The sequence below is a fragment of the Ursus americanus genome, chromosome 26, assembly GCF_024610735.1.
Source record: "Ursus americanus isolate L20-20 chromosome 26, mUrsAme1.1.p, whole genome shotgun sequence".
Lineage (NCBI taxonomy): Eukaryota > Metazoa > Chordata > Mammalia > Carnivora > Ursidae > Ursus > Ursus americanus.
The window spans coordinates 44,915,100-44,939,980 of record NC_142152.1 but is presented as its reverse complement, the minus strand read 5'-3'; the positions used below and the strand labels follow the sequence as shown (position 1 = coordinate 44,939,980).

At 67.6% G+C, this 24,881-nt stretch overlaps 1 protein-coding gene across 3 annotated transcripts; it reads left to right on the top strand.

Annotated features, from left to right (window-relative positions):
* Positions 1-553: 553 nt before the first annotated feature.
* Positions 554-23,867, top strand: JAG2 (jagged canonical Notch ligand 2). 3 transcript variants are annotated; one of them, XM_045799301.2, is made up of 26 exons: positions 556-756; positions 950-1,300; positions 8,378-8,435; positions 10,052-10,303; positions 10,388-10,448; positions 13,897-14,027; positions 14,126-14,245; positions 14,447-14,560; positions 14,772-14,885; positions 15,028-15,141; positions 15,224-15,270; positions 15,395-15,565; positions 16,440-16,590; positions 16,685-16,840; positions 16,937-17,050; positions 17,281-17,394; positions 17,474-17,587; positions 17,767-17,883; positions 18,399-18,426; positions 18,511-18,596; positions 18,982-19,095; positions 19,186-19,301; positions 19,654-19,902; positions 20,385-20,516; positions 22,093-22,249; positions 22,460-23,867. In XM_045799301.2, the coding sequence occupies exons 1-26, from the start codon at positions 691-693 to the stop codon at positions 22,939-22,941; spliced, it is 3,729 nt and encodes a 1,242-aa protein (XP_045655257.2). In that variant the 5' UTR covers positions 556-690; the 3' UTR covers positions 22,942-23,867. The 3 variants fall into 3 exon arrangements, with proteins under 3 accessions (XP_087712434.1, XP_045655257.2, XP_045655259.2); XM_087856308.1 differs by lacking the exon at positions 14,772-14,885 and having other exon boundaries at positions 554-756; XM_045799303.2 differs by lacking the exon at positions 15,028-15,141 and having other exon boundaries at positions 595-756.
* Positions 23,868-24,881: the final 1,014 nt, after the last annotated feature.

Here is a 24,881-nt window from a genome sequence, read left to right as displayed (position 1 = left end):
TCGGCGGTGACCTCAGGGGCGCCCCACCCCCGGCTCCTGACACCCGGCGGGGCTCGGGCGAGGGGAGGCCGCTTGGCGGCGCCGGCCCCCGCACGCCGGCCTTGTTGGAGGCGTGACGGAACCCCCGCCGCCCGGGGGCCCGGCGAAGCGCGCGCCGGGTCTGGGCGCGGGCAGGAGCGCCCTCCGCCGCCTTTAAAGCCGGGCGCCCCCGGCCCCCAGCCCCACCCCGCGGCGCGGCCCCGCCCCCTCATGCATATGCAGGTACGCGGGTGACGAATGGGCGAGCGAGCTGTCAGTCTCGTCCCGAACTTGTTGGCTGCGGGCGCCGGGAGCGCGGGCGCGCAGAGCCGAGGCCGGGACCCGCCGCCGCCGCCGCCGCCGCCGCCGCCGCCGCCGCCGCCGCCGCCGCCGCCGCCGCCGCCGCGAGGGAGGAAGCCGGGCCGGAGAGCGGCCGCCTGCGAGCCCGAGCCGCCGCCGCCCCGCGCGCCCGCCGCCCAGGCCCGCGTCCAGGCCGGCACCCGCATCGCCGCCCCGACCCCGCCCGCCGCCGCCGCCGCCGCCGCCGCCGCCGCCGCCTCTGCTGCTGCCGCTGCCGCCGCTGCCGCCGGCGCTCGGAGGGCGGGCAGGCGGGCGCTGGGGGAGCCGGCGCGGGCCGGGGCAGCGGGCGCGGCGGGGGGGCCCGGGGCGGCGATGCGGGCGCAGGGCCGGGGGCGCCTGCCCCGGAGGCTGCTGCTGCTGCTGGCGCTCTGCGTGCAGGTGAGCGGGGGGCGCGGACGGGGCGCACCGGGCCGCCCCTCGGGGCCGGGCGGCACCGCTGCGGGCGCCGCAGTTAGCAGCCCTCGAGGCTGCGCGCCGCGGCGGGGGCTCCGGGAGGGCCCCCCACCCCCGCGCCCCGGCTCCCCGACCCCGGCCCGCGCCTCCACGCGCTCTCCCTCTGCCTTATTTTTAGGCGGCACGGCCCATGGGCTATTTCGAGCTGCAGCTGAGCGCGCTGCGGAACGTGAACGGGGAGCTGCTGAGCGGCGCCTGCTGTGACGGCGACGGCCGGACGACGCGCGCGGGGGGCTGCGGCCACGACGAGTGCGACACGTACGTGCGCGTGTGCCTCAAGGAATACCAGGCCAAGGTGACGCCCACGGGGCCCTGCAGCTACGGCCACGGCGCCACGCCCGTGCTGGGCGGCAACTCCTTCTACCTGCCGCCGGCGGGCGCCGCGGGGGACCGGGCGCGGGCGCGGGCCCGGGCCGGAGGCAACCAGGACCCCGGTCTCGTCGTCATCCCTTTCCAGTTCGCCTGGCCGGTACGTGCCCCCCTTCCCCGCCCCAGCCCCCTCCTCCCTCGGTGCCCGCCGCCGCTCCGGCACCTGCGGCCGGGCCCTGCGTGCAGACTGCGCGCACCCGGACGGGGCGGGGCCGGCAGGGGGCGCCGCGCGGCGGGCCGGCCTGGGGCGCGTGCTCCGTGGGGCTCGGTCCGCGCCTGGCCACGTGGGCGTGCGGGGGTCGCGCCAGGGGCGGGGCGGGGTGGTGGTGGCCGCGGCCAGTGTGCGCGGCGGCCTGCGGCGTGTGCCTGCGTCTTCTTGCGCGTGTCTGTCTTGGGGATGGGGGAGGCGAGGCGAGGCGCGGCGCCCCGGCCCGGGCAGGCCGCGGAGGCATGTGCGCCGCGCGTGCTGGGGCTGGTCTGGGGCAGGCCCTGGCGGAGCCGCCCCGGGCCCGTGGCCAGCCTTCGCCCGCCCTGCTGTTTCCTGGATGCCCGAGGGTGGAGGTGGGGGGCCGCTGGGGCTAGCGCCCGGGGACCTGGGCCCCGGAGGATCCAATGTGCGAGTGTTGGCGCACCCCCTTCTGCTGTCCCAGGACACCCCCCCCTCCGCCCCGCCCCAGGGACGAGACAGTGGGCCCTGGTGTGCTCTTTTGTGGTATCATCCGTTTGTGGGCTTTTGGTTTTGTTTGTTCTTTTTTTGAGGGGGGTGCCAGGCAGGCAGGAACCATGGACTTGGGAAGGCTGGGAGGGATGTGGCCTAGTCCTGTGGGCTGCCCTGGGGAGCCGGGTGGGCCAGCCAAGGCCTCCCGATGCCTGAGGGGGTCCACTTTCTGAAGCAGAGCCTGCCCCCCTCCCCCACACTCCAGGTTTCTGCGGCAGGCCTGGGTGGGGCAGGAATGAGAGAAGACCCCGGAGAGGTACCCCAATGTGCAGGACTGGCCAGGGACAGGGAGAGGGTCTGTGAGCAGGGAGGGGCTGGAATAGGATGCCAGGGTGTGATTGACGGCCCAGCCTTCTAACCGACTTTTGGCTGGACCAGCCGGTGGGGAGCATAGGGAACGTGTCCACCTGGTATCCTGGTCTGGGGAGAGGCTGGGAGTCGAGGCCAAGCTGGCCAAGGTTGGCTCTGAGTCTTGTGCTGACACCTTTTCCTAAGCTTAGGCCAGGCAGCCTTGCCCACTACCCCATCCTTGCTCTTTTCGGAGCTCCCACCTATAAGGAGGATGGCCAGGGTCCCCTCTAGCCAGGGCGCTGCCCCTGCTTGCCTGGCTGGCCTCTGGGGTCTCCCCTGACCTCGGGGCCTTGGGTGGGAAGTGCATCCCTGCTGGAGAAGGCAGGGGCAGGCCTGGGAGGGCCCCCGGCAGTTACGATAAGCTCAGCCCCCTCGCCCCCACAGCAGCACAGCAGGCAGGTCTGAGCAGAGCCCACAGCCTGTCATCTGCACTTGGGCCTGAGCCAGCATGGCTCCAAATCGCTACCTGAGGGTGTGTTTTCTGCTCGAGTTGGCAGCAGCAGGGGTGGGGGCAGGGAGGCCTGGGAGGAATGTGCCGGGGCCACCGCGTGCCCCTCACAGCTCTTGGCCCCATGGGCTGGCCAGGGCTGGAACGGGACAGGGCAGGCCCTCGTCTTCCTGGGAGCCCTGGAGTCTGGGCAGCAGCCCCTGGGATGGCCTACCTGTCCTGCTCCGGCTCCGAGCTGCCTCCCCAGGAGGGGCTCTATCTCAGGCTGCACCGGCCGTGGGGCGGCTGCGTGTTTGGGGGCAGCTTCTGTCTCTGCTCCCCGCCGGCAGCGCATCCTGGCTGCTGGGTGCCTGGCTGGTTTGTGATGCCAGCGCCCTGGTATTTCCGCTCCCCGCGGCCATGCCGCCTTGGTTTGCTGCAAGTCCAGCTCCGTCCCGTGAGCCAGGGCGCGTTTGAAACCGCATTTGGGCTTCATGGGGGGGGGGGGGCTGCGGCCCAGGACCAGCTTGCGCCCGGGAGTAGGGGGTGTGAGGAGGACCTGGAAAGTGGCCAGAGGTGGAAGGGTGGGCACCTGCGGGAGGGCGTGGGAAGCGGCCCCTCCTGCACCCTGTCCACGCCCCTGGAGGCAGGAGGACAGGGAGCTAGTGTGGGCTCCGCACCCCTCACCCCCTCAAGTTGCCCTTGGCCGGTCCTGAACCTCACCCTGACCTGACTGCACGGGCCGTGCTGTCCATGGTGTGTGGTTCCCGGTTGGGGTCAGGCTCCGTATTTGGAGAGGAGCAGGCCCGGGATTTTGGATGCGGGGAGGTCAGGGTAAAGCCGCCAGGAGGCAGCCCGGGAGTGGGGGCCGCTGCCCCTCTCCTGAGCCACCTCACAGATGCCGCATGCCCCCAGGAATTCAGCGACCCCTTGTTGGCCCAGGTGCCTCGCTGACAGGATGGAGACCACGTGTGGTCATGCGTGAGTGTGTGCGTGTGTGCTTCCTCTGGGTGTGGTGGGTAGACAGTGGAGGGTTTGGAGGGGCCTTATGGGTGGTGAACTCCGAGGGCTGTCTGATGGAGGGGTGGTGTGGCAGCCAGGGCCCCATCCTGAGGGAGGGGCCAGCGGGAGGTGCACCCCTTCCTATTGGGCCAGGCTCTAGTACCCAGGACCCCGGGACACCACCCATAGGTGTCCCTTGTCGTGTGCACTATGAGTTCAAGGAGAGGGCTGTGTGTATGTGGACAGACCCTGACAGTGCAGCCACCTGAGATCTTGGGGCATGGCAGGTTCTGGGGCCCGGCTTTCCCACCTGTGAAATGGGGCCATAAAGGGAGCTCATGAAGGGGGACAGGGCTGCAGGGTGCAGCCTTGGGCTTGTGGAAGCCCCCAGGCTGACTCCCTGGCCTTCCACTGGCGCCTTGCACAAGGCCAGAGTCCCTAAGGGGCCGTGGTGTGCTCAGGGGTATGTGGAGGGTGTTTGGCCAGTTAGAGAGGATCTGGTGGGTTATGAACACGGGGCCTGACTCTTTTGTGGCCAGTGGTCACGGGAGCTTGTCAGCTGAGAGTTTCCAGCCCAAGATGGGCCAGACTGGGGTCTGTGGGGCCCCTGAGCTGCCTTTGCTGGTGTGAGACACCATCCTGCCTGTGCTCCCTGCCCCTCCTAAGGAGCTTGGGGCTGGTATGGGCCTTGGCCCCCACTCTACTACCCCAACCTACCCCTGGAGCACACTGGGGCCCACTGCATGCAACCTTCCCACGCCATCCCGGGAGGGCTGGGAGTCCTGCTTGGCTGGGGCTCAGCAGGCCACACCCCACTCTGCACCTCATCCCCTGCTTGGTGTCAGGAGTCTTGTGTGAGGCTTTGGTGTGGGGATAGCAGGGCAGAGCTGGAAGGGCTGCCCCAGCCAGTGGAGGGCTCAGAAATGGACTGGACGCTTTGTCCTTAGGCTTTGGGGGGAGCAAGGCTGCAGTACGACAGGGATGCTGGAGGGTTTGTGGTAGGGGTTTCATGGGAGGGACTGTGGTTTTTATAGGGCTTCCTTCATCTGTTCTGTGGTAATCTAGATGGAGTGGGCAGGGGGGCAGGCTGGCCCAATGAGGGGGGTTCTCAGGGGAGCCAGGCTGGGTGACAAGCATCTCTAATCTCCAGGCCTGAGCTGGGAGCCCCAATCCCCAGACCCTGGGTGAGCTGGCGTCCCCGTCCCCAGACCTCAGGTGAGCTGGGGTCCCCATCCCTAGGACCCCGGGTGAGCTGGGGTCCCCGTCCCCAGGACCCCGGGTGAGGAAGGTGTGTTTAGTATGTGCAGATTGTGGGCTTTGCTACAGGGACCCTACAAGGTCCATGTGACAAGGCGCAGGGAGACCCTGGGCTGAGCGTGGGTGCGCGCAGCAAGGCCCTGGCTGCTCTCTGGTGTGGAGTGCGGGTGTCTGGGCTCCTGTGTGGGGTGGACGTGTGAAACATTCCTCCTCCTGAGCCTTGGGGGGAGGTGGCCCCCTCCCCCTCTCCCTGGGGACAATGGCGGCAGAGGCCCGGGCTTCTCCAAGGCTCAGGTTTCAGGAAATGTATCTGTGCTTAGAGCTCCTTGTGCTTAGAGCTCCTGGCGCCGGCACCACGCTCTGCTCCGCGGGGGGCTGGGTTGCTGATGCGGGATGCTGTGGGAGGAAACCAGGTTGGAGCCCGTGGACTTGGGCAGTGGGCCCCTGGGCTGTGCTGGGCCTTCTCGGCCATGGTGTGCCCCAGGCCCTGGGCGGGTGTGCACAAGTCCCAGGTCTGCTGCTGCACTGCCTGCCCAGTCTGAGGGTCAGACGAAGCGTTCGGACCTGGCCTTGGGGGTCTGGGTTGGGGAGAAGGTAGTCAGGTGGTCAGGCTGGGGGTCCACCTACGTGGTGGTGGGTCAGGGCAGTCTTTCCGGAAGAGGTGTGGCTGGGCCTTCAGGGACTCAGGCCAGCTCGCTGGGCAGGCCTCTCAGGGCCAGGCAGGCAGGTGGCTCAGTGAGGCTGGCCTGGGAGGAGGGACTGGGGCTCCTCTGAGCGCTTGCTAGGGATGCCCTGTGCCACCCCTGGAGTCGCAGGACACCGAAGAGGCCTCCGGGCCTATTGCTTCCCCTGCCCTCTGGGGATTTGGGGTTGACAAAACCCTATCCTGGCCCATGGCAGGCGGCAAGCGAGTCAGGAAGCACAGGGGTGAGCGGTTGCCATTTGCGTTGGGGAAACTGAGTCTTGGAGGCCGGCCCTGTGGGAGGAGAAGGGGCTGGGGGCCCAGTGCTGGGGGAGGTGCACCTGCCGGCTCAGGTTCTCTCTGGATGACTTCCTGCTGTCTGTGTGTGGGGAGCCCAGCTGGCGGGCGCTGGGGCCCTTGTGGGTGTGCACCCTGTGGGAGGGGTAACCGGAGCCCCAGGCGCGGACGAAGGCGGCGGTAATCCTACCTGAGTGGCTGGCGTGGGGTTTCCTGGGAGCCAGGAGGAGCTCCCTGGTCACCTGAGGTACTCGTCCTGCTGGTGGACTTGAGCCCCGGCCTGTCCTCTCATGCCCAGTCTGCACAGGGGCCGGAGTGGCTGCTAGAGCCCTGCCGCCGGCCAGTCTCGGGCCTCACTGACCCGCCAGCAGCCACCCGCTTTGCTCAGCGTGGGTGACCGGGCGCCGTCAGACCCAGCTACCTCTGCCACGGGCCTGCCACGCCGGCCCAAGTTCTTTCTCAGCCTCAGGGCTCCCTGTCTGAAGCCTGCTCTGACCCCTGTTTAGACCAGCACCTCACCCTGGGTCCCCGCTGAGTCACCCGCCCCTGGTGCTTGCTGCGAGTGAATGGAGGAAGTGGGCCCGAGGAAGGAGCTGTGCGCTCCAGCTGTCACCAGGAGGGGGAGTGGCCAGGGGAAGGCCGGCCTGAGGGTGGCGTTTTTTGGCCGGGAGGGAGCTGTGTGTTCAAAGGCCCAGGGACAGGGTGGGCAGGCTGAGTTGGAGGCAGAGCAGGGGCTGGGGGGCTGCAAGGAGGACGGGAACCGTGGGGAAGACACAGAGCCCTGGGGGTCTTCGGGGCTCCCGTGGATGGGGGTGTGGAGCCCCCACTGGCTGCAGGGAGCTGGCCTGGTAGTGGCCGTGGGGAGTGCATTTACGGGAGACTCAAGAAGTGGGACTGAGAGCCTGGTGACAGCCCGACATGGCAGGGAATGTTCTAGAAGTGTGGAGATGGCCCCTGCATTCCCGTGTGCTCCTGCATGGGAGTGAGGTCCTGTGGGTCTTCCTGGGGCATCTGGGAGGCTGTGCTCAGGGCAGGGTCAGCAGTGCAGGTAAGGCTAGCATAGCTGAGGAGGGGCCAGTGTGCCCCGGGGCTGTCTCGCGGGAGGGACACTTGCAGGCCGGGGGTGGGGACAGGGAGAGGGTCCCTAAAGGAGGCTGTGGCCCGGATACCCAGAGGTCGTGGTGTGGTTGGGTGTGGCGGGCAGTGGGCGCGCGGCGGGAGTACGGGGAGGCCGGGGCCTGTCTGCGGCTGGAGCATACCAAGGGCCGGAACCAAAGGCCTGGGTTTGGGCATCAGCAGGAGGCTGTGGGGGTGGCGGAGTGGCCCCGGGCGATGGCCCTTGGCTGTGAAGCGTGGTTTCCCGGCACAGCCATACTGCAAGGGCCGGAAGACGGGGGGCGCCGAGGGCGGGGATGAGGCTGGGCTTGCCAGGCGGCCCCCCCCTTGGGTGGGAAGCCAGCCAGCCTGTGGCTACACAGGTGGCCCAGTGCCATGGGCCCCCAACCCAGGGCAGCCAGGGCCGGATGGACAGGGGGCAAGCGTGCTCATGGCCAGTCTGAAAGGGCTGAGTGGCACACACGGGGGAGCCACGGAAGGTCCCCGCCAGGCGAGCTGGGCCTGCCCCTCCCGCTGGAGCTCGTGCCCCGTGTGACAAGGGCGGGGCCGCTTGGTGGCTCTGGTTACTCTCGTGGGGAGGCTGGGTCCTGAGGTTGCTTGGTGGCATCACCCCATCGCATTGTCCTGGAGGAGGGAGTGGGGCGTGGCAACCATGGGCAGTCTCTGGGCCTCGGTTTCCCCGTCTGTGCAGCCAGGGCCCCTCCCTGCCCGTTCTGTTCTTGAGGAGGCAGGTTTGTGGGGTGCGTGCTGTCCAACTATGCACCTGCATAGCCTGGGGGCAGCCCGGGAGCGCGGGCCGGTCAGGGGCTCGCGGTGGCTGTGCCTTCCGCCCTCCGTCCCTGGGTGCCCGTGGAGGGGCAGCTGGGGTGGTGACAGAGCGTTGGTCCTCTTGGGTCTCTGCTAGCAGCAGGCCCTCCTGTTTTCCAGGCCCCAGGGAGGTGCCCAGGGGTGCTCCCACTGGCCATCCTGCAGTTCCGGGCTGCCCGGGGGACCCTGGTCTGTGGCCGCTCACTTGGGCTGTGCCGGCCCTCAGCCCCCTGCTCTGCCGGAGTCAATTCTGCCTCCCCTCCACGCCGACTCAAGCCGGTCCAGCTATGTGTGGGCCACTGGGGCCGCAGGAGCTCAAGTCCCCAGAGCCTTTGTGACCCGGGGGCACAGCCTCCCTCCTCTGGGTCATTTTGGGGTCTGAGGCTGCTCCTCAGGACAGAGGGCTGAGGCGGGGTGGATGCGAAGGAGGAGGGGGAGCCCTCACCGACCCAGGGGCAGCGTGGGGGCACGGGGGCAGGCAGGGGCCCCGGTACCTAACTGCCCGCTCCTGTGTCTGCAGCGCTCCTTCACCCTCATTGTGGAGGCCTGGGACTGGGACAATGACACCACCCCAGATGGTGAGTTTGCTGGGAGCTGGGAGCTGGGAGGCTGGGGTGGGCTGCTGCCTGCAGGCCCCCCTCAGGGCACTGGGAGGCGGACCCCCTATAGCCACAGAGATGCATGGGGCCAGATTCCTCGCCCTTTGCCTGCTGGGGACAAGGGCCCAGATCCCAGGAAGGCTGCCCCCACCCCCAAGGATCTAGTGTGCTGTTTCCCTCTTTGCCGTGGCTGCCAGGAAGCTCAGCGTGTGTGTGACCTGCAGAGCTGTGCATGTGTCCTCACCCCAGTTGTGGCTTCATCTGTGCTGCTCTCCTGATGAGCGTGTGCTCCTGGGGCCCTGTCGGGTGCATGGTGGACTGGGCGCCCGAGAGGCTCTCTGGGCCTCTGTGGCTCTTTCTCTGCCTGCCTGTCCTGGAATGTGGGGCTTGATGGTCCTTCCCCGAGGCTCCCGTGCTGGCGGGCCAGCCTGTGCGTGGGGGTCCTCGGGCCCCGTGGTGACAGGGCCGAGGGTGTCTCCGTGGACCAAGCAGGAGGAGCGGTGCAGGCAGCAGGAGTGAGCAGGTGTTTGTGGCAGCATGGGCTTGCGTGGCGGGGGCGTGACGAGGTCAGTGAGGCCAGGGTCAGGTGCCGGAGGCTGTGTGGGCCCCCGTGAGGACACTGGCTTTTTCCCGGAGGCTGGCTTGCTCGGGCTGCCACCTGCAAGCTGGGCTGGAGGGCTGGGCTGGGGGCCGCTGTGGAGGCCGCAGTGAGTCCAGGAGGCTGCGGGGTGCTGGGCCTGGGGCAGCCGGCCGGGTGAGTGGGGCTCTGGCCACTCTGGAGGTAGAGGCACAGGGCTTGCGTTGGGGGTGGGGGTTGGGACAGCCCGAGGAGCTGGCCAGACAGAGGGGCCACCGTGGGGATGGGTGCACTGTGTTTGAGGGCAGTGTCATGTGGGTGCCGAGGCAGGCTGAGCCCCGCGCCCCGCCGATGATGACGCTGGGGCCTGGAGGGGCCAGGCTGGGGACAGTGGTCAGAGGGGACTGGGTGGGCGGAGGGACGGGCTGGCCGGGCACCTTGGCCAGATAGGGTTTGGAGGGGCAGGTGCAGGGTGTGAGGCCGTGCCAGGAGAGGGCCGGAGCGGGCGTTCTCCCTAGGCTTCTGCTTAGGGCCGCAGGCGGGTGAAGCGCCCGCCATTTCTGAGCCTTTTATCATGGAAAATCCCAAACGGTACAGAAGAGTTGGGAACAGTTTCATGAGCCTGTGTGCCCGTGGGGGTCAGCCTGTCCTCTCACCCCTAGTGTCTTTCTTTGAAGCGAGGCCAGGCTGTTAGAGCCCTGGACCGACGCGTGTCTGGGGGCGAGAGAAGGCTTGTCTCGGGACAGGGCCATCGTGCTTGCGGCTGGGGGCGACCCCCTGGACAGGGAGTCGCAGCAGAGGGAAAGGGAGGGCAGCCTCGCGAGCGTGACCCCGCGGAGCTGCGGTGCCCGCGGCTCCCCCACGCAGGGAGGGGGGCGTGGTGGCCTGGCCAGTGTCCCTGCTGCCCCCGCTCTCCCGCCCGCCCTCCCCAGCCATGGCGGCCCTTCTCCGCGGGCTGCTCCCGCCGCCCCCGTGGGAAGGGCGGCCTCGGCCGGGCTGACTCTGCCGCCCCCCCAAGAGGAGCTGCTGATCGAGCGGGTGTCGCACGCGGGCATGATCAACCCCGAGGACCGCTGGAAGAGCCTGCACTTCAGCGGCCACGTGGCGCACCTGGAGCTGCGGATCCGCGTGCGCTGCGACGAGAACTACTACAGCGCCACCTGCAACAAGTTCTGCCGGCCGCGCAACGACTTCTTCGGCCACTACACCTGCGACCAGTATGGCAACAAGGCCTGCATGGACGGCTGGATGGGCAAGGAGTGCAAAGAGGGTGAGCGTCCGGGCGGCGCGTGGGGTGCCTGGCCCACCTCGCCGGGGCCGCACGCAGGCCTCACGCGGTCCCCTCTGTTCGCAGCCGTGTGCAAACAAGGATGTAACCTGCTGCACGGGGGCTGTGCCGTGCCGGGGGAGTGCAGGTGAGTGCGCCGCCCGCCCCCTCCTGCCCTGGCGGGACCCCCCCCCCCCCCCCCGCACATGGCACCGGGGTGTGGTGGCTGAGCCGGATGGCAGAGACCCGGGCGCGGAGAGTCAGCACGGGGCGATGCCTGTCCTGGGGCTGGGTGGTGCCGACGCAGGTAGCTCCTTCAGGATAGTGGCAAGGGGCCGTCCCACCTAACTTTGGGGCCAGGAGCCACCCAAAGACGGGTGCCCAGCACACAAGAGGCACGGAGGGCACTGGGGCTCACACCATGGGTGGGGACAGAGAGAGGCCGAGTGTGGGAGTGGGACCTGGGAAAGAAGAGGGGCGCTGGAGGGGCTGGGGTGGGGTGAGGCAGTTGGAAGGACCAGGGCAGCTGCTATGTGGGAAGAGCCCAGTGTGGAGGCTGCCGCAGGGCTGGGAAGTGGTGGGCGATGACCAGCAGGAGATGGGGAGGTGGGCGGGACCCACAGGCATCCTGGAGTGGATTTGAGTGAGGGCTGGGAAGAAGAGCTGGGGGGCAGGGAGGACCCCAAGTCTTCCTGCTGGGGCTGCTGAACAGCACAGCTGCCACCTCAGGCAGAGCAGGCAGGGCAGAGGAGGGGAGGTGATATTGGGGGTCATGTCTCCTTGGTCCTGGGAGACACTGCCAAAGCAGAGGGGTCAGTGTGACCCGAGACACGGGACGGGTGGGGAGCCGGAGGCATGCAGGCGGGGTTTAGAGCCCCAGGCGGGGGGCAGATGGAAAGGAGAGGTCATGGAGCCAACACACAGGATGAGCTGAGGGGTCCAGGGCACCGGGAGATGACATGGGATGGACTGGGGGTCGTAGAGTCACCAGGAGAGTGAGAGGTCTGGCAGTCTCCTGCAGGCAGGGGAAACCATTGGAGACCTTGAGCGGGGGTGGGGGGGGCTCGGCAGGGGGGTGGGGGTGGGAGCTGTGGGTGAGCTTGTTGCTGGTGGGGGAGCAGGGGAGCGAGGCAGCTGCAGGCACCCGGCTTGGAGCAGGTGAGGGGCTTCGAGCATGGCAGGGATACAGTGTGGAAGCAAGGGTGGGCTCCAGGGATGCACCAGGATGGCCTGGGGCTGGGGACCAGGTGGGTGCTCTCAGGTAGTCCATAGGAGGGGCTGCAGCCTGTCGGCCAAGCAGGGAGGGGCGAGGGAGGCCCTGCTCCAGCCACGGGCTCATTGATCCCAGGACCTCACTCTGGGGGTGGGTTTGCTGTCGTGGGGATCTTGCAGCAAGGACACTGAGCCCAGAGAAGTGAAGCAGCTTGCCCAGGGACAGCCAGTTGGTTTGGGAGCTCGCTGGCTCGGGAGACAGGAAGGGAGGGGTGGCGACCCCTCTGCATGTCCTGTGGTGGCTTTGGCCTGGGAGGTGGCACGAAGAGCAGCCTGGCCAGCCCCAGGGCAGCCCTCAGCAAGGCCAGAGGTTGGCGGTGGGGGAGGGGGTCCCTGACCCAGCCACCATACTGCCGTACCTCAGACAAGCTGAGTGGGCCTCTTGATCGTGCAGGGAGCACAGCAGGGATGAGGGGGCATCTAGCGGGAGCCTGGCCCGGGGTGGCTTCATGTCTTGGGGGGCAGCACCCCCAGGCGTCTTATCCTGGGTGGCAGAGGTGGGTACCAGGCTGGCTGGGTGCCTGGAGCAGCACCCTCCCTTGTGGCCCTGCCCTCTGATTTGTGTGATGGGCGTGAGCCTGGGGACTCTGGGCAGACCGGTCCACGGGCAGTGAGCGTGGCCGCTCTCAGGCCGGCGTACTCTGGCCTGCCCCCTAGTGCCACGCACCACACTGATGCTGGGCCTGCAGCCGATGGCCAGTGACTGGCCGGGGTGGGAGGAAGGTGGGAGAGGTGGATCTCCCCCTCCCCCTTCCCCTGCTGGTGTGGGCTGTGGGGCCCATAGGTACATCCCCACCCTCCGCGGTGGGCGAGGCCCAGCTGCCGCTGGTGGCTCAGGGCTCAGGTTTCAGTACAGGACACCCCCCACCGGATGCTGCGGAGATGGCTGTGCCTTCCTGCCGCCTCCTCCCTGGGCTTCTGGAGCCACAGGCCAGGGAAGCTGGGGAGGCGGGGCCTGGTGAGGGCTGCCCCACCCAGGGCTGAGAGCACATCCTTGGGACCTGCGGGGGTCTAGGCACTGTGCTTGGCCTTGTGGTTTCCTGGTGGGTGACCCAAGGCGTGTCTCGGTCTGCCGCCAGCCTTGGTCTCCTCACATCACCTGGAAGGAGGGTTCCTGGTGGGGATGTGCGGCCCTTGCATGCGTGAGCCCTCCTGGCACATCTGGGGCTGGATGATGGGGCCCAGTTTTCCAGCCTGGGCTTCCCTGTGGCCTGCCCGTGGAGCTTGTCAACAGCCCTTGGCCATGGGGCTTGGGACAGCCCAGGAAGGGCCATGGCTCCTTCCTTAGAAAAATGAACTCATGTGCCAGGTGCCGGCATGGAAGGGACATTGCCTAGATGGCGGTCCTAGATGACAGTCCCATTCCTCATCACCTTCCAGTTCTCGGAAGGGGGCCCCCAGGGGGACTGTCCAGGGCCTGGAGGGCAGCCTGCTGGTCCCCAGGGTGTCCGCTGCAGGACGATGGGCTGTTTGGCCGGACAGCAGTGTCCCCGAATCAGGCTGAGCTCTGGGCCCTGGCAGGCTGGCCCCACCTGGAGTGGGACTTCCATTAGTGGCCCGGGTGCCCTTTTTCCCCAGCCAACTGCCTCTCCTCCTGAAGGACTTCCCAGAGAGTCCGGGCTCACAGCTGCAGGCAGGGCCAGACCTTGGGGTCGTGGCCTTGGAGCCAAGAGGCCTCTCCAGGCCATTTGCCAGGGAGAGGGTGATTCTTCCTGGGTCAGGAACAGCCCTGCGTTGGGCCTCTTGCATGGCCGGCTTGGTGAGCCTGTGGGCCTCTGTGTCCCCATCTGTGAGGTGGGCCCCTGATAGGGCTCCATGGGGAGAGAGAAGTTACTGTCCTTGAGCTCCAGGTGAGGTCACACACAGCACCCGAGGTCTCAGAGCCGGGGCTGAGCCTGGAGCCCTCTCCTGATGTCCTGCCGGCCTGCCCGGCCCCGGGTGCTGCCCAGCCCTGGCGGCACCTGGCGAGCTGGAGCTGGCCCGTTCATTCCCAGGGTCCCGGCAGGGCCTTCCTTTCTCAGCGCTTGCTCTTGGGGCCCTGCTCAGGGGTGAGTCCCAAAATAGCTCAGGGAGGAGTGGCTGGGCAGCTGCGGCCGGCCATCCGAGGCCAGCGGCCGGGAAGTGCCCGTGCGGGTGCGGGCTGGCTGGCGGGGCCGTCACCCCCGCCTGGCCCGGGGCCTGCTCCGCTTCAAAGGCTGAGGCCGCCAGCCCTAGGGGTGGCCCACGTGACTCTGCGCCTGCGTCCTGAGCCACCCTCACGGCAGCCACAGCTCCTGGAGTCCACCCTCCCCCCACCAGGCCTCACGCTCCCGGGCCCCCTGCAGGTGCAGCTACGGCTGGCAGGGGCGGTTCTGTGATGAGTGTGTCCCGTACCCTGGCTGTGTGCACGGCAGCTGCGTGGACCCCTGGCAGTGCAACTGTGAGACCAACTGGGGTGGTCTGCTCTGCAACAAAGGTAGCTGGTGGCGGGCGGGCCTGAAGGACGATGCCCTCTGGGGAAGGTGGGGAGCGAGGGGTGGGCCTGGCATCTGAGGACCCTGCCCTTGTCCCCAGACCTGAACTACTGTGGCAGCCACCACCCTTGCACCAACGGGGGCACGTGCATCAACGCCGAGCCCGACCAGTACCGCTGCGCCTGCCCCGAGGGCTACTCGGGCAAGAACTGTGAGCGGGGTATGTCGGCAGCCAGCTACTGGCTTTGGGCTGGTGCCCAGGGAGCCTGGCAGGGCCCCGTGTCTCTGGCCTCTTGGTGCAGTGGGCACTGCCTGGCCCCCACCCTCGGGCCTCGGGGGGTGGGGGGAGCCCTCGTGGAAAGGTGGGGAGCTGGGGCTGCCACACCCCCAACCCCACCCCCGTCTCTGGTTCCCAATGCAGCTGAGCACGCCTGTGCCTCCAACCCATGTGCCAATGGGGGCTCTTGTCACGAGGTGCCCTCCGGGTTTGAATGCCACTGCCCATCAGGCTGGAGCGGGCCCACCTGTGCGCTTGGTGAGTACTCAGTCACATGAGTGGGGGGCTCCAGCCTGGTATCTGAGGGGGGTCTGGGAGTGGGGATCAGGCAGAGTGGTTGACTCCACAAACGTAGCTGTGGGCCTTGTAGTCAGGGGAGGAGTGACAGGCACATGGCCCTGCCGCCCCCCACGGATCCGCCTCCCCACATGGCCCATGCTCCCACGCCTCTCCCTCGGTCCCTCCCCAGACATCGATGAGTGCGCCTCCAACCCGTGCGCGGCAGGAGGCACCTGCGTGGACCAGGTGGATGGCTTTGAGTGCATCTGCCCCGAGCAGTGGGTGGGGGCCACCTGCCAGCTGGGTAAGGGTCTCATGGGGCATGTGTGTGCATGGACCGTGCTCTGTGCATGCGGCGGCTGCTGCTGGTGTTGCTGGGGCTGCGGGCGCTAGGCATGGGGGCAGGCGGGGCCGAGCCCCATCGCTTCCCCTTGTCTCCTTCACAGACGCCAATGAATGTGAAGGGAAGCCGTGCCTTAACGCTTTTTCTTGCAAAAACCTGATTGGTGGCTATTACTGTGATTGCATTCCGGGCTGGAAGGGCGTCAACTGCCACATCAGTCAGTATGGGCGGGTGGGCGGCAGGTGGGCGGGGCTGGGGAGCTCAAGGACCCCGTTCGTGACCCTGCCCCTTGTCCCCAGACGTCAACGACTGTCGTGGGCAGTGTCAGCATGGTGGCACCTGCAAGGTGAGTCGCAGCCTCCCCGCCCCTGTACACAACACACGTGGGAGGGCCGTGGGGGCTGGAGCTGCCCTGGGGGAAGGTGGCCTCTGGGGCTCACACCCCCCTGCCTTTCCTCACCCTGCACCAGGACCTGATGACCGGCTACCAGTGTGTGTGCCCTCGGGGCTTCGGTGGCCGGCACTGTGAGCTGCAGCTGAACTCGTGTGCCAGCCACCCCTGCCACGGTGGCCTCTGCGAGGACCTGGCGGACGGCTTCCGCTGCCACTGCCCCAAGGGCACCTCCGGGCCACTGTGCGAGGTGAGGCCAGGGCTCTGCCCCAGTGAGCGGGACAGGCTGCAGTCGGCTCTGGCCATGCAGAGTACCCTGGGCCCGATTCTGGATGGAGACCGGGCCTGAGAGCCCTGGGTGGGCGGGAGCAGGGGGAGGGTCACAGGGTCACTTCTTGTCATGACAAGTGCCTCCTGATGGCGTGGGCCAGGAGCCCGGGCAGATCCGCTGGCTGCCCAGGTGCCCTGTCTGTCGACCTCCCACTGTGGCTGGAATGGTCCTAGTACGGTAGAGCATGTGAGCAGCGTGAAAGAGGGCCCTGGGGTGGGACGGGGTGCCCAAGGGTGTGTGGGGCCGCACTGTCACACGTGTGTCCCAGTAGGGGTAGGTGATGGTCCTTGGCACCTCGCGACTCCACCTTCCTCTGACCTGCCCGGGCCTTTGGGCTCCAGGGGCCCCACGGGCAGCACTCCTGACTGGTGGCTTCCAGGGGCCCTTGGGAGAAGTTCCTCCCGGGGCTGTGGAACTGGGCAGGGACGCTTTTGGGAAAGCCCCACAGGCTGGGCTCAGGGTGGCTGTGGTGGCTGGGGAGGGGGTCAGGAGCTGGCCTTCCTGCCAGCAGGAGGGGCGAAAGCCGGATGCTGCCTGGTGAGGCAGAGGAAGTGGGCCGCCTCGGAGCAGAGGGTGGCGGGAGGGGCCCGGTGGCCTGCAGGTGTTTCCGTCCAGCTGATGGGCCTGGACAGTCTCGGATGGGCGGTCCTGCAGGCTCTGGCAGCAGAGGCCTGGGTGTGCGGGCTGAGCGGGGCCTGGGCCTCCGGGAGTCCTCGGAGGGACACCAGGCGTGGCTGTCTTCCGGTCCCTCTGGCCGGGGTCTGGGCCCTCACAGATGCTCCCCGCCCCACAGGTAGACATAGACTTCTGCGAGCCCAGCCCCTGCCAGAATGGTGCCCGCTGCTACAACCTGGAGGGCGATTATTACTGCGCATGCCCCGACGACGTGGGTGGCAAGAACTGCTCTGTGCCCAGGGAGCTGTGCCCGGGCGGGGCCTGCAGAGGTGGGCGGGGCCGGCACCAGTGGGGGCGGGGCCTGTGGGGCGGGGGCGGGGCCGGCAGCCGTCGGGCGTGCTTACCCCGCCCCGTGTGCCGCAGTGATCGACGGCTGCGGGTTTGAGGCCGGGCCCAGAGCGGCCGGCGGCGTGGCACCTTCGGGCGTGTGCGGCCCGCACGGACACTGCGTCAGTCTGCCCGGGGGCAACTTCTCCTGCGTGTGCGACAGCGGTTTCACAGGAGCCTACTGCCATGAGAGTGAGTGGCCAGGGGCCGCGCGGGGGCGGGGCGGGGCGGGCCGCCTGGGACCCCCCCCCCCCCCCCCCCCCCCCCGCTCACCGCCGCCTCCTGCAGACATCGACGACTGTCTGGGGCAGCCATGCCGCAACGGGGGCACGTGCATCGACGAGGTGGACGCCTTCCGCTGCTTCTGCCCCAGCGGCTGGGAGGGCGAGCTCTGCGACACCAGTGAGTGGGCCTGCGCTGCCCCTTTGGTCCCCGCGCCCAGTGGGTCCCCAACTTTGGGTGGTTGGTACCCAGAAGGGAGCTGGGCTGGGGCGGTGCCCTGCAGGTGTCTCTGCCCGCCGCCCCATCCTGCCCTGCCCCTCTCTCTCTCTCCTGCCGCCACCCCCCACCTCCACCCCCCAAGCCCTCCCTGAGCGCCGGCGACCCCCGCTGACCGGCGTCCTCGCCCCCAGATCCCAACGACTGCCTCCCCGATCCCTGCCACAGCCGCGGCCGCTGCTACGACCTGGTCAATGACTTCTACTGCGCGTGTGACGACGGCTGGAAGGGCAAGACCTGCCACTCGCGTGAGTGCCCCTGGGCCCCTGGCGCGCCTGGGCCGCCCGCCGCCGCGGGCATGCGCACTGAGCGGCCGTGTGCCCACAGGCGAGTTCCAGTGTGACGCCTACACCTGCAGCAACGGCGGCACGTGCTACGACAGTGGGGACACGTTCCGCTGCGCCTGCCCCCCGGGCTGGAAGGGCAGCACCTGTAACATCGGTGGGTGAGAGGGCGCACAGGGCGGGGGCGGGGGTGGCAGGTGCCGCGCTCCCCCGGACCGCCCGACTGGCCGCCTGCCCCTGGCCCCGTCTGCCCTGGCGCCTCAGGGTCTCGAGCTGAGGCCCCACGCCTGCCGCGGGCAGACAACAAGGCCGTCTTCTCCCCTTCCCCCTTCACAGCCAGGAATAGCAGCTGCCTGCCCAACCCCTGCGTGAACGGGGGCACGTGCGTGGGCAGCGGGGACTCGTTCTCCTGCATCTGTCGGGACGGCTGGGAGGGCCGCACCTGCACGCACAGTGAGCTTGTGGGTGGGGGGCTGCAGAGGGAGGCCGTGGGGAGTGGGGGGAGGCCTGTGGGGTGGGAGCCCGGGCCTCCTTACCTGGCTCCCTAGACCTATTCCTTGCACCTGTCCACCAAAGCCCAGCTGTACCCCGGGACCTGCGGTGTCACTTTTGACTCCTCCACCCCCAGCCCTGTAGCCTCACCCCTGCTCCTGGTGAGTCCTGGCCTATATCAGTGTGCCAGGCACTCCCTGTGCAGCGGCGCTCCTGCACACCCCTCACCACCCCCCCAATGGACCGAGATCTCCAGGATAGGCCCCCGCCCCCGGGACACGTCCTCTGGAGCTAGCTGCCCCTGGCCCCACCACCCTCAGCGTCCCCACCTGGTGTCCATGGGCAGGCGTGGACGGTGCCCCCAGGCCTGGCCCACCCGGTGCCCGTGGGCTGGAGTGGACGGTGCCCCCAGGCCTGGCACAGGGGGTGCTGGGCAGGTGGATGCAGTGCTGATCTTCCTCTCTCTGCTCACGCAGATACGAACGACTGCAACCCCCTGCCTTGGTGAGTGGCGCCCCGGAGGCCGGCTGACCCCGGGGAGCTCGGCCTGCGGGGGGGCCTCCCTGAGACCTGCTCTCTGCCCTGCAGCTACAATGGCGGCGTCTGCGTCGATGGCATCAACTGGTTTCGCTGCGAGTGTGCTCCTGGCTTCGCGGGTCCCGACTGCCGCATCAGTGAGGGGCCCGGGGGGCCTGGGCGGGGAGGGGGGTGCCGCGGGGCCCAGCCCTGGGGGCTCCTCCCAGCCCGCCTGCACGTCCGGGCCTCGCCAGCAGTTTGCTCAGCTGGGGGCTGCCCTGTGAGGGCAGGGGTCCCCGGAGGCTCGTGCCCATCGTGTGGTGTGTGCAGGAGGACGGGGCAGGTGCTCATCAATGCCCTGGACCGCTGACAGAGCCGGTGCCGTCCGGCCCAGAGGCCCCAAGGGGCACACCGAGGCACGGGCTGGCGGGGGCTCCACCAGTTTGCACGGGTCTCCTCTCCTGTCTGAGCGTCCTCCCGGGCCCTGTGTGTGTGGGCACTGGCCCCCTCGCTGCCTCCTGAGCTGGGCCGCTTTCTCTGCAGACATTGACGAGTGCCAGTCCTCGCCTTGTGCCTACGGGGCCACCTGTGTGGACGAGATCAACGGCTATCACTGCAGCTGCCCGCCAGGCCGGGCCGGCCCGCGGTGCCAGGATGGTAGGTGGGGGGCACCGTGCCGGCGGGGCCACGGGGAGGACCTGGCCTCCAGGGCCAGCCTGCAGATGACCCCCCTTTTTCTCCCCACAGTGATTGGTTTCGGGAGGCCCTGCTGGTCGCAGGGCATGCCCTTCGCGCATGGGAGCTCCTGGGTGGAGGATTGTAATAGCTGCCGCTGTGTGGACGGTCGCCGGGACTGCAGCAAGGTAGGAGGGCCACCCGGAGCCTCCCCGACTAGCCTGCTGTCCCCTGGCCTGTGGGACCAGAGGGCCACAAGCAGGCCCTCGCTTTCATTGTGTAGTTGGGGAAACCGGCCCTGCTGAGGCTCCCAGAGCTGCCAGCAGGGGCCCTCCTTGGCCTCGTCCTTCTTCGGACCACCCCTGCTCTGGTGGGGGTCCACTCTGGCTCTGAGTTTGTCCTGGGAGACCGTGGTGGGGCAGGGCACCCTGGGCCTTGCTGACCCCACCCGCGCCTTTCTCTCCTGCGTGGTGCCCGTGTGTGTCTGTGGGTCTTCTTCTGCGTGTCTCTGCGTCTGTCCCGTGTGCGTGCCTGACCCAGGTGTGGTGTGGGCACAAGCCTTGCTTGCTGGCCGGCCGACCCGACACCCTGAGTGCCCAGTGCCCGCCAGGGCAGCGGTGCCAAGAGAAGGCCCCAGGCCAGTGCCTGCAGCCGCCCTGTGCGGCCTGGGGGGAGTGTGGCACTGAGGAGCCCCTGCTCCCCGGCACCCTGTGCTTGCCGCGCTCTAGCCACCTGGACAACAACTGTGCCCGCCTGACCTTGCGCTTCAACCGCGACCAAGTGCCCCAGGTGAGTGGTCCCAGAAGCTGGGCTTACGGAGCGTCTGCAGAACGCTGACGCCACCATCCTTTCTCAGACTGGCCACTCAGATGGCCCAGGGGACTGCTCAGGGGCCCTGGCCTCGCAGGGTCGGCAGGAGGGAGGGTTGAGCCCTCCGAGTCCAGAAAGGAGGGCTGGGGACTAGCTGAGGCCCCCTCCCCCCGCTTGGGCCTGCAGGTGGAGCTGCCCCTGGCAGGAGAGTGAGCACAGGGCAGTGGGGACGCCTGCAGGCCCCACCCAACCTGACTTCTGCGGGCGGTCTGTTTCTTGGGTGGGGGGTGCTGGGTTGCACTAGGAAGTCAGCTCCCTCTTGGGCCCCCTGCGTCCCTGCCCTGTGTCTCGTGGGCCGTGAGATGTGACCTGCCACATGCCCATGGGACCAGGGGAAGGATGGGCAACCTCAGGTCCGTGGCTCCCGGGGTCCTGCACATGTGCTCCTTATCCCCGCCCAGGGCACCACTGTGGGCGCCATCTGCTCTGGGATCCGCGCCCTGCCGGCCACAAGGGCGGTGGCCCGGGACCGCCTGCTTGTGCTGCTCTGTGACCGGCCGTCCTCAGGGGCCAGTGCAGTAGAGGTGGCTGTGGTGAGCACTGGGCAAACGGGTGGTCGCTCTTACCTGCTTCCCCTTTTCGGGAGTCCCATTCTGTCTACGTTCTTGGGAGGTGCTGGGGACAGAGGCCCGGGCCAGGCTTGTCCCCAGGTGCCTGGGGGCGCAGGGTGACCCACGGACCCAGGACTTTGTTCCGCTGTGGTTGTACATTGGGGGACGTGCCCTCACCGGGGGCTGGTGGGGCTGGGCTGGGCACTCGTACAGCTCAGTGGGGCCGGCACGTGCAGCCAGGCTGGCAGGGGGAGGAAGGCAGAGGTCGGAGGGCCCGAGGGGCATCGGACTGTCTGGGACTGGGCAGGGAGGACGAGGAGGCAGCTCTGGGCCAGTGGAGATGGTGATGGGCCGTCAGTGGGGTCAGCTTCTCGACGGATGGGGAGCAAGGGTGCAGGGTTGGGTCATCTGTCCCATCTGCTGAAACGAAGGAAGGGTCTGGGGCAGCTGGTGGAGAAAGAGAACACTTATCTGCGGGTGAGGGGCGGTGCCCCACGTGCGTGGAGGGAGATTATGGGTGGAGGTGCCAGGAGGGGGAGGTCCTAGGAGGCCGGGCTCAGCTGCAGAACAGGTCACCGGAGCTGCCGGCCAGGGGCTGCTATCGGGCACGGGGATTTTGGAAGCAGTGTTGATGGAGTGGTGGCTGGGACACTGGGCTTGGCTCTCATCCCTTCTCAGGTCTGGGGTCTGAGGCACGGAGGCCAGGGCTCTGGGCAGGGGTCTTGAGCTGTGGGAGCCCCTGGGCAGCAGTTGAGGCCCGGAGGAAGCACAGAGAGGGAAGGCCAGTGTCCAGGGTCCAGGGTGGACAGTGGGAGTATAGCAGCGGGGTTCCTTCTGAACAGGGACAAGGGAGGCAGCGGGCCCAGGGTTGGTATTGTGCGGGGGGGAGCCTTCATCTGGAACCCTGACTCCGAGCTGTGGGGCTGAGGCGGAGAGGCAGGCTGGGTGCTTGGGCCAGGCGGGAGTCTAGGTCTCACCAGGCCCCCTGCTCTGCCTGTGTTGGATCCCTCCATGTCTATGCCGGAAGGGTGCCCTGGGACGTGGGGTCCAGGCCTGGGCACTGGCCCGGGCCCGTGGCTGAGCGGGTGTGCTCAGGGCCTTGTTCTGGGCCCTGGCTAGGTATCAGGTGTGAACTGGTAACTCTGAGCGTTGCGAGGCTGGGCCCTGGGGAAGTACAGGGAGAGAGAAGGGGGGAAAGGCAGGGTGGTTTCTCAGGGCGCCGGCTGCTTGCTCCCGTTGGGGTGTCGGGGGCTGCTGAGCCAGAGGCAGGCACTGGGGGCAGTCGTGTATACAGAGCCCTGGGGCCTGTGGGCGTGGCCAGCTGGGGCCAGGCGTCTATATGGGAGGGACAGCCACGCTCATCCCAGATGTAAGGGGGTCAGGAGAAAGGGCGGGCCGGGCCTGAACCATGGGATTGGGGGCCCTGAGCCCGCAGCCACCTGCATCCCTCTCTGCAGCTGGCCGGGAGCCTCGGTGTTCCCTGGTCTGGGCATGGGGCAGGCAGGCCGTGCTGGCTCCTGCGGTGAGTGGGGGCCTCTCATGCTGTCTTCTGCTGTAGTCCTTCAGCCCCGCGAGGGACTTGCCCGACAGCAGCCTGATCCAGAGCACGGCCCACGCCATCGTGGCCGCCATCACCCAGCGGGGCAACAGCTCGCTGCTCTTGGCTGTCACCGAGGTCAAAGTGGAGACGGTCGTCGTGGGTGGCTCTTCCATGGGTGAGCAGGGGGCCTGGGGGCCTAGTGGGAGCCCTTCAGGCACCCGTGGTTCAGGGGGCGGGGCCAGGCTGAGCAGGGGTGGGGGAGCTGTCTGTTCCTCGGCCCTGCCCCCTGCTGGCCGCCCCCTGCACCTGCTGCCCCAGCCGCTTGCCCGGGTCCCTCCCCTCAGGCAGCCGCTGCGCGCTGCCAGCCCTCTCATGCCCCCGCCAGGTCTGCTCGTGCCCGTGCTGTGCGGCGTCTTCAGCGTGCTGTGTCTGGCGTGTGTGGTCATCTGTGTATGGTGGACCCGCAAACGCAGGAAAGAGCGGGAGAGGAGCCGGCTGCCGCGGGAGGAGAGTGCCAACAACCAGTGGGCCCCTCTGAACCCCATCCGCAACCCCATCGAGCGGCTGGGTGCTGGCGGCCTGTGTGGGGGCCACAAAGACGTGCTTTACCCGTGCAAGAACTTCACGCCGCCACCGCGCAGGGTGGGCGAGGCGCTGCCCGGGCCTGCGGGCCGTGGGGGGGAGGAGGAGGAGGAGCCCGGCCCCGGTGAGGGAGACTGCCTGGAGGCCGAGAAGTTCCTCTCGCACAAATTCACCAAAGACCCCAGCTGTTCGCCCGGGAGGCCGGCCTGCTGGGCCTCGGGCCCCAAAGTGGACAACCGTGCCGTCAGGAGCGTCAAGGACTTACGCCACGCTGGCAAGGAGTAGGGCAGGGGCTGGCAGCTGGGCCGGGACCCAGGACCCTTCACCGGGCACCACACCACCCGCCAGACCGTAGGAGGCTGAGGCCGTGTGCATAGTTTCTTTATTTTGTGTAAAAAAACACCAAAAACCAAAAACAAATGTTTATTTTCTACGTTTCTTTAACGTTGTATAAATTATTCGAGGACTGTCAGGCGGAACACAATGGAGTATTCTCGGATAGTTGCTATTTTTGTAACGTTTCTGTGTGTCGCACTCGCTGTGTGGCAGGAGAGAGCAGAGGGTGTCTGTGTCCTCACCAGATCGTTTGTCGTCACCAGAAGTGGTGCACTGTTTACAGAATCTTCCTTATTATTCCTCATTTGGCATTCTCAGTGGCTCCAGGCCAAAGAGCCCATGGGACCCATGACTGTCAGTGTGGCCCGTGGCATTTGGTGGGACCTGTGGCTGTCAGTGTGGCCCATGGCTGTCGGTGGGACCACCTGTGGCTTTTGGCATGGCCCATGGTCGTCGGTGTGGCCTGAAGCTGTCAGTGGGACCTGTGGTGTGTGGCATGGCCCGTGGCTGTCAGTGGCACCTGTGGTGGTCAGTGGGGCTTGAGGTCCTCGCAGGAGCCCGCAGTGTTCGGCACTGCCTGAGGCCCGCGGGCAGACCCTGGCCTTCCGCCCGCCGTCCTCGCCAGCTCCTGCCTGGAGCACTGGCCGTAGAGATCTTTCAACTGTGTTTCCGGAAGTGCCCTTCCCGACTGCTCTGTTCTCCCCGGGACGAGGGCAGTATCGAAGCTCGTGACAAGTGCCTTCACACAGACCCTCCCCTCGCAACTGTCAGCGTTTGCCGTGGGCTCCAGGCCGCTGCCCACCTGCCGGCCCCGGCCCCCTTCTCGTGAAAGTGCGTTTTTGTAAATATGTACATATTAAATGAATCACTCTGTATATTTGATTTAATAACTTAAACGTTTTGGCCTTCCTTGCTCTTTTTGGTGCTGTTCCTTGTTATCTGGAGGCGGGTGGGATGGAGGCTCCACGGTGGAGAGCCGGGCGCAGGGAGGCTGGGGTGCAGGCCGCGTGTTGGGCCACATGGCCATGGTGGCCACAGGTGGGGAGATGGCCAGCGGGCCCTGGGGGCCCCCTGGGGGCCTGAGGCCGTGAGCGTGTAACTATCCTGTGTGATTGACACGGGCTCGGCGGGAACTTTCCTGGAAGTAGGGGGAAGGAGGTGCTTTGCTTACTGTCATAAAAACTGCTAAAAAAAAAAAAAAAAGAAAGCTTTTCAAACAGCTTAAAGTTGCTTATTAATTAAAAGCTATCAAGGTTTCAAGAAATTACCAAGTCAAGCCTTGAGAGAAGGAAAACACAAGGCTGGAAGCCACTGTTGGGCCTGGCTGGTGTGACGAATCGGGGGCGGCTGCGGCAGGCTGACTGAGACGTCCACCTTGGGCCGTGCACACGCCGTTCGCTCTCCCTCGAGGGGGCAGGTGGTCACTAAGTCACGGAGCAAGGCCAAGACCAATGTTTATAAGAAACAGAAGGACACGATTGCAGACAGCCTGGGCGTGGGCTGGGAGCAGCACACGTTTGCTGTGCAGAGATGTGGCTCAGGACGCCTGTCCTGCAGCCGTCCCCGCATGGGCTCTCCAGAGGCCGCGTGAGGAGCCGTCTCCTGAAGGCGCTCCTGCGTCGTCCGGTCAGTTCCTCCGCTGCCGTGAGGCCGGGTCTGCAGGCAACCCTGCCGTCCAGATGGGGGCGGGGCAGCAGCAAGCCCTCATCCTGCTTATCTCCAGGGGCTCATTCCATGTCTGCCTCTGAGAAGGCTCGGTTTGGGCCAGACCCGTTCAGACACGTCACTCAGGCCCCTTGGTGCCTGGCAGAAATAAGGGCTTTTGTCCTAGATCTCTAAATGTGTCGGAAGCCACTTTTCAAGGTCAGGGACCAGCGCACACAGTGCAA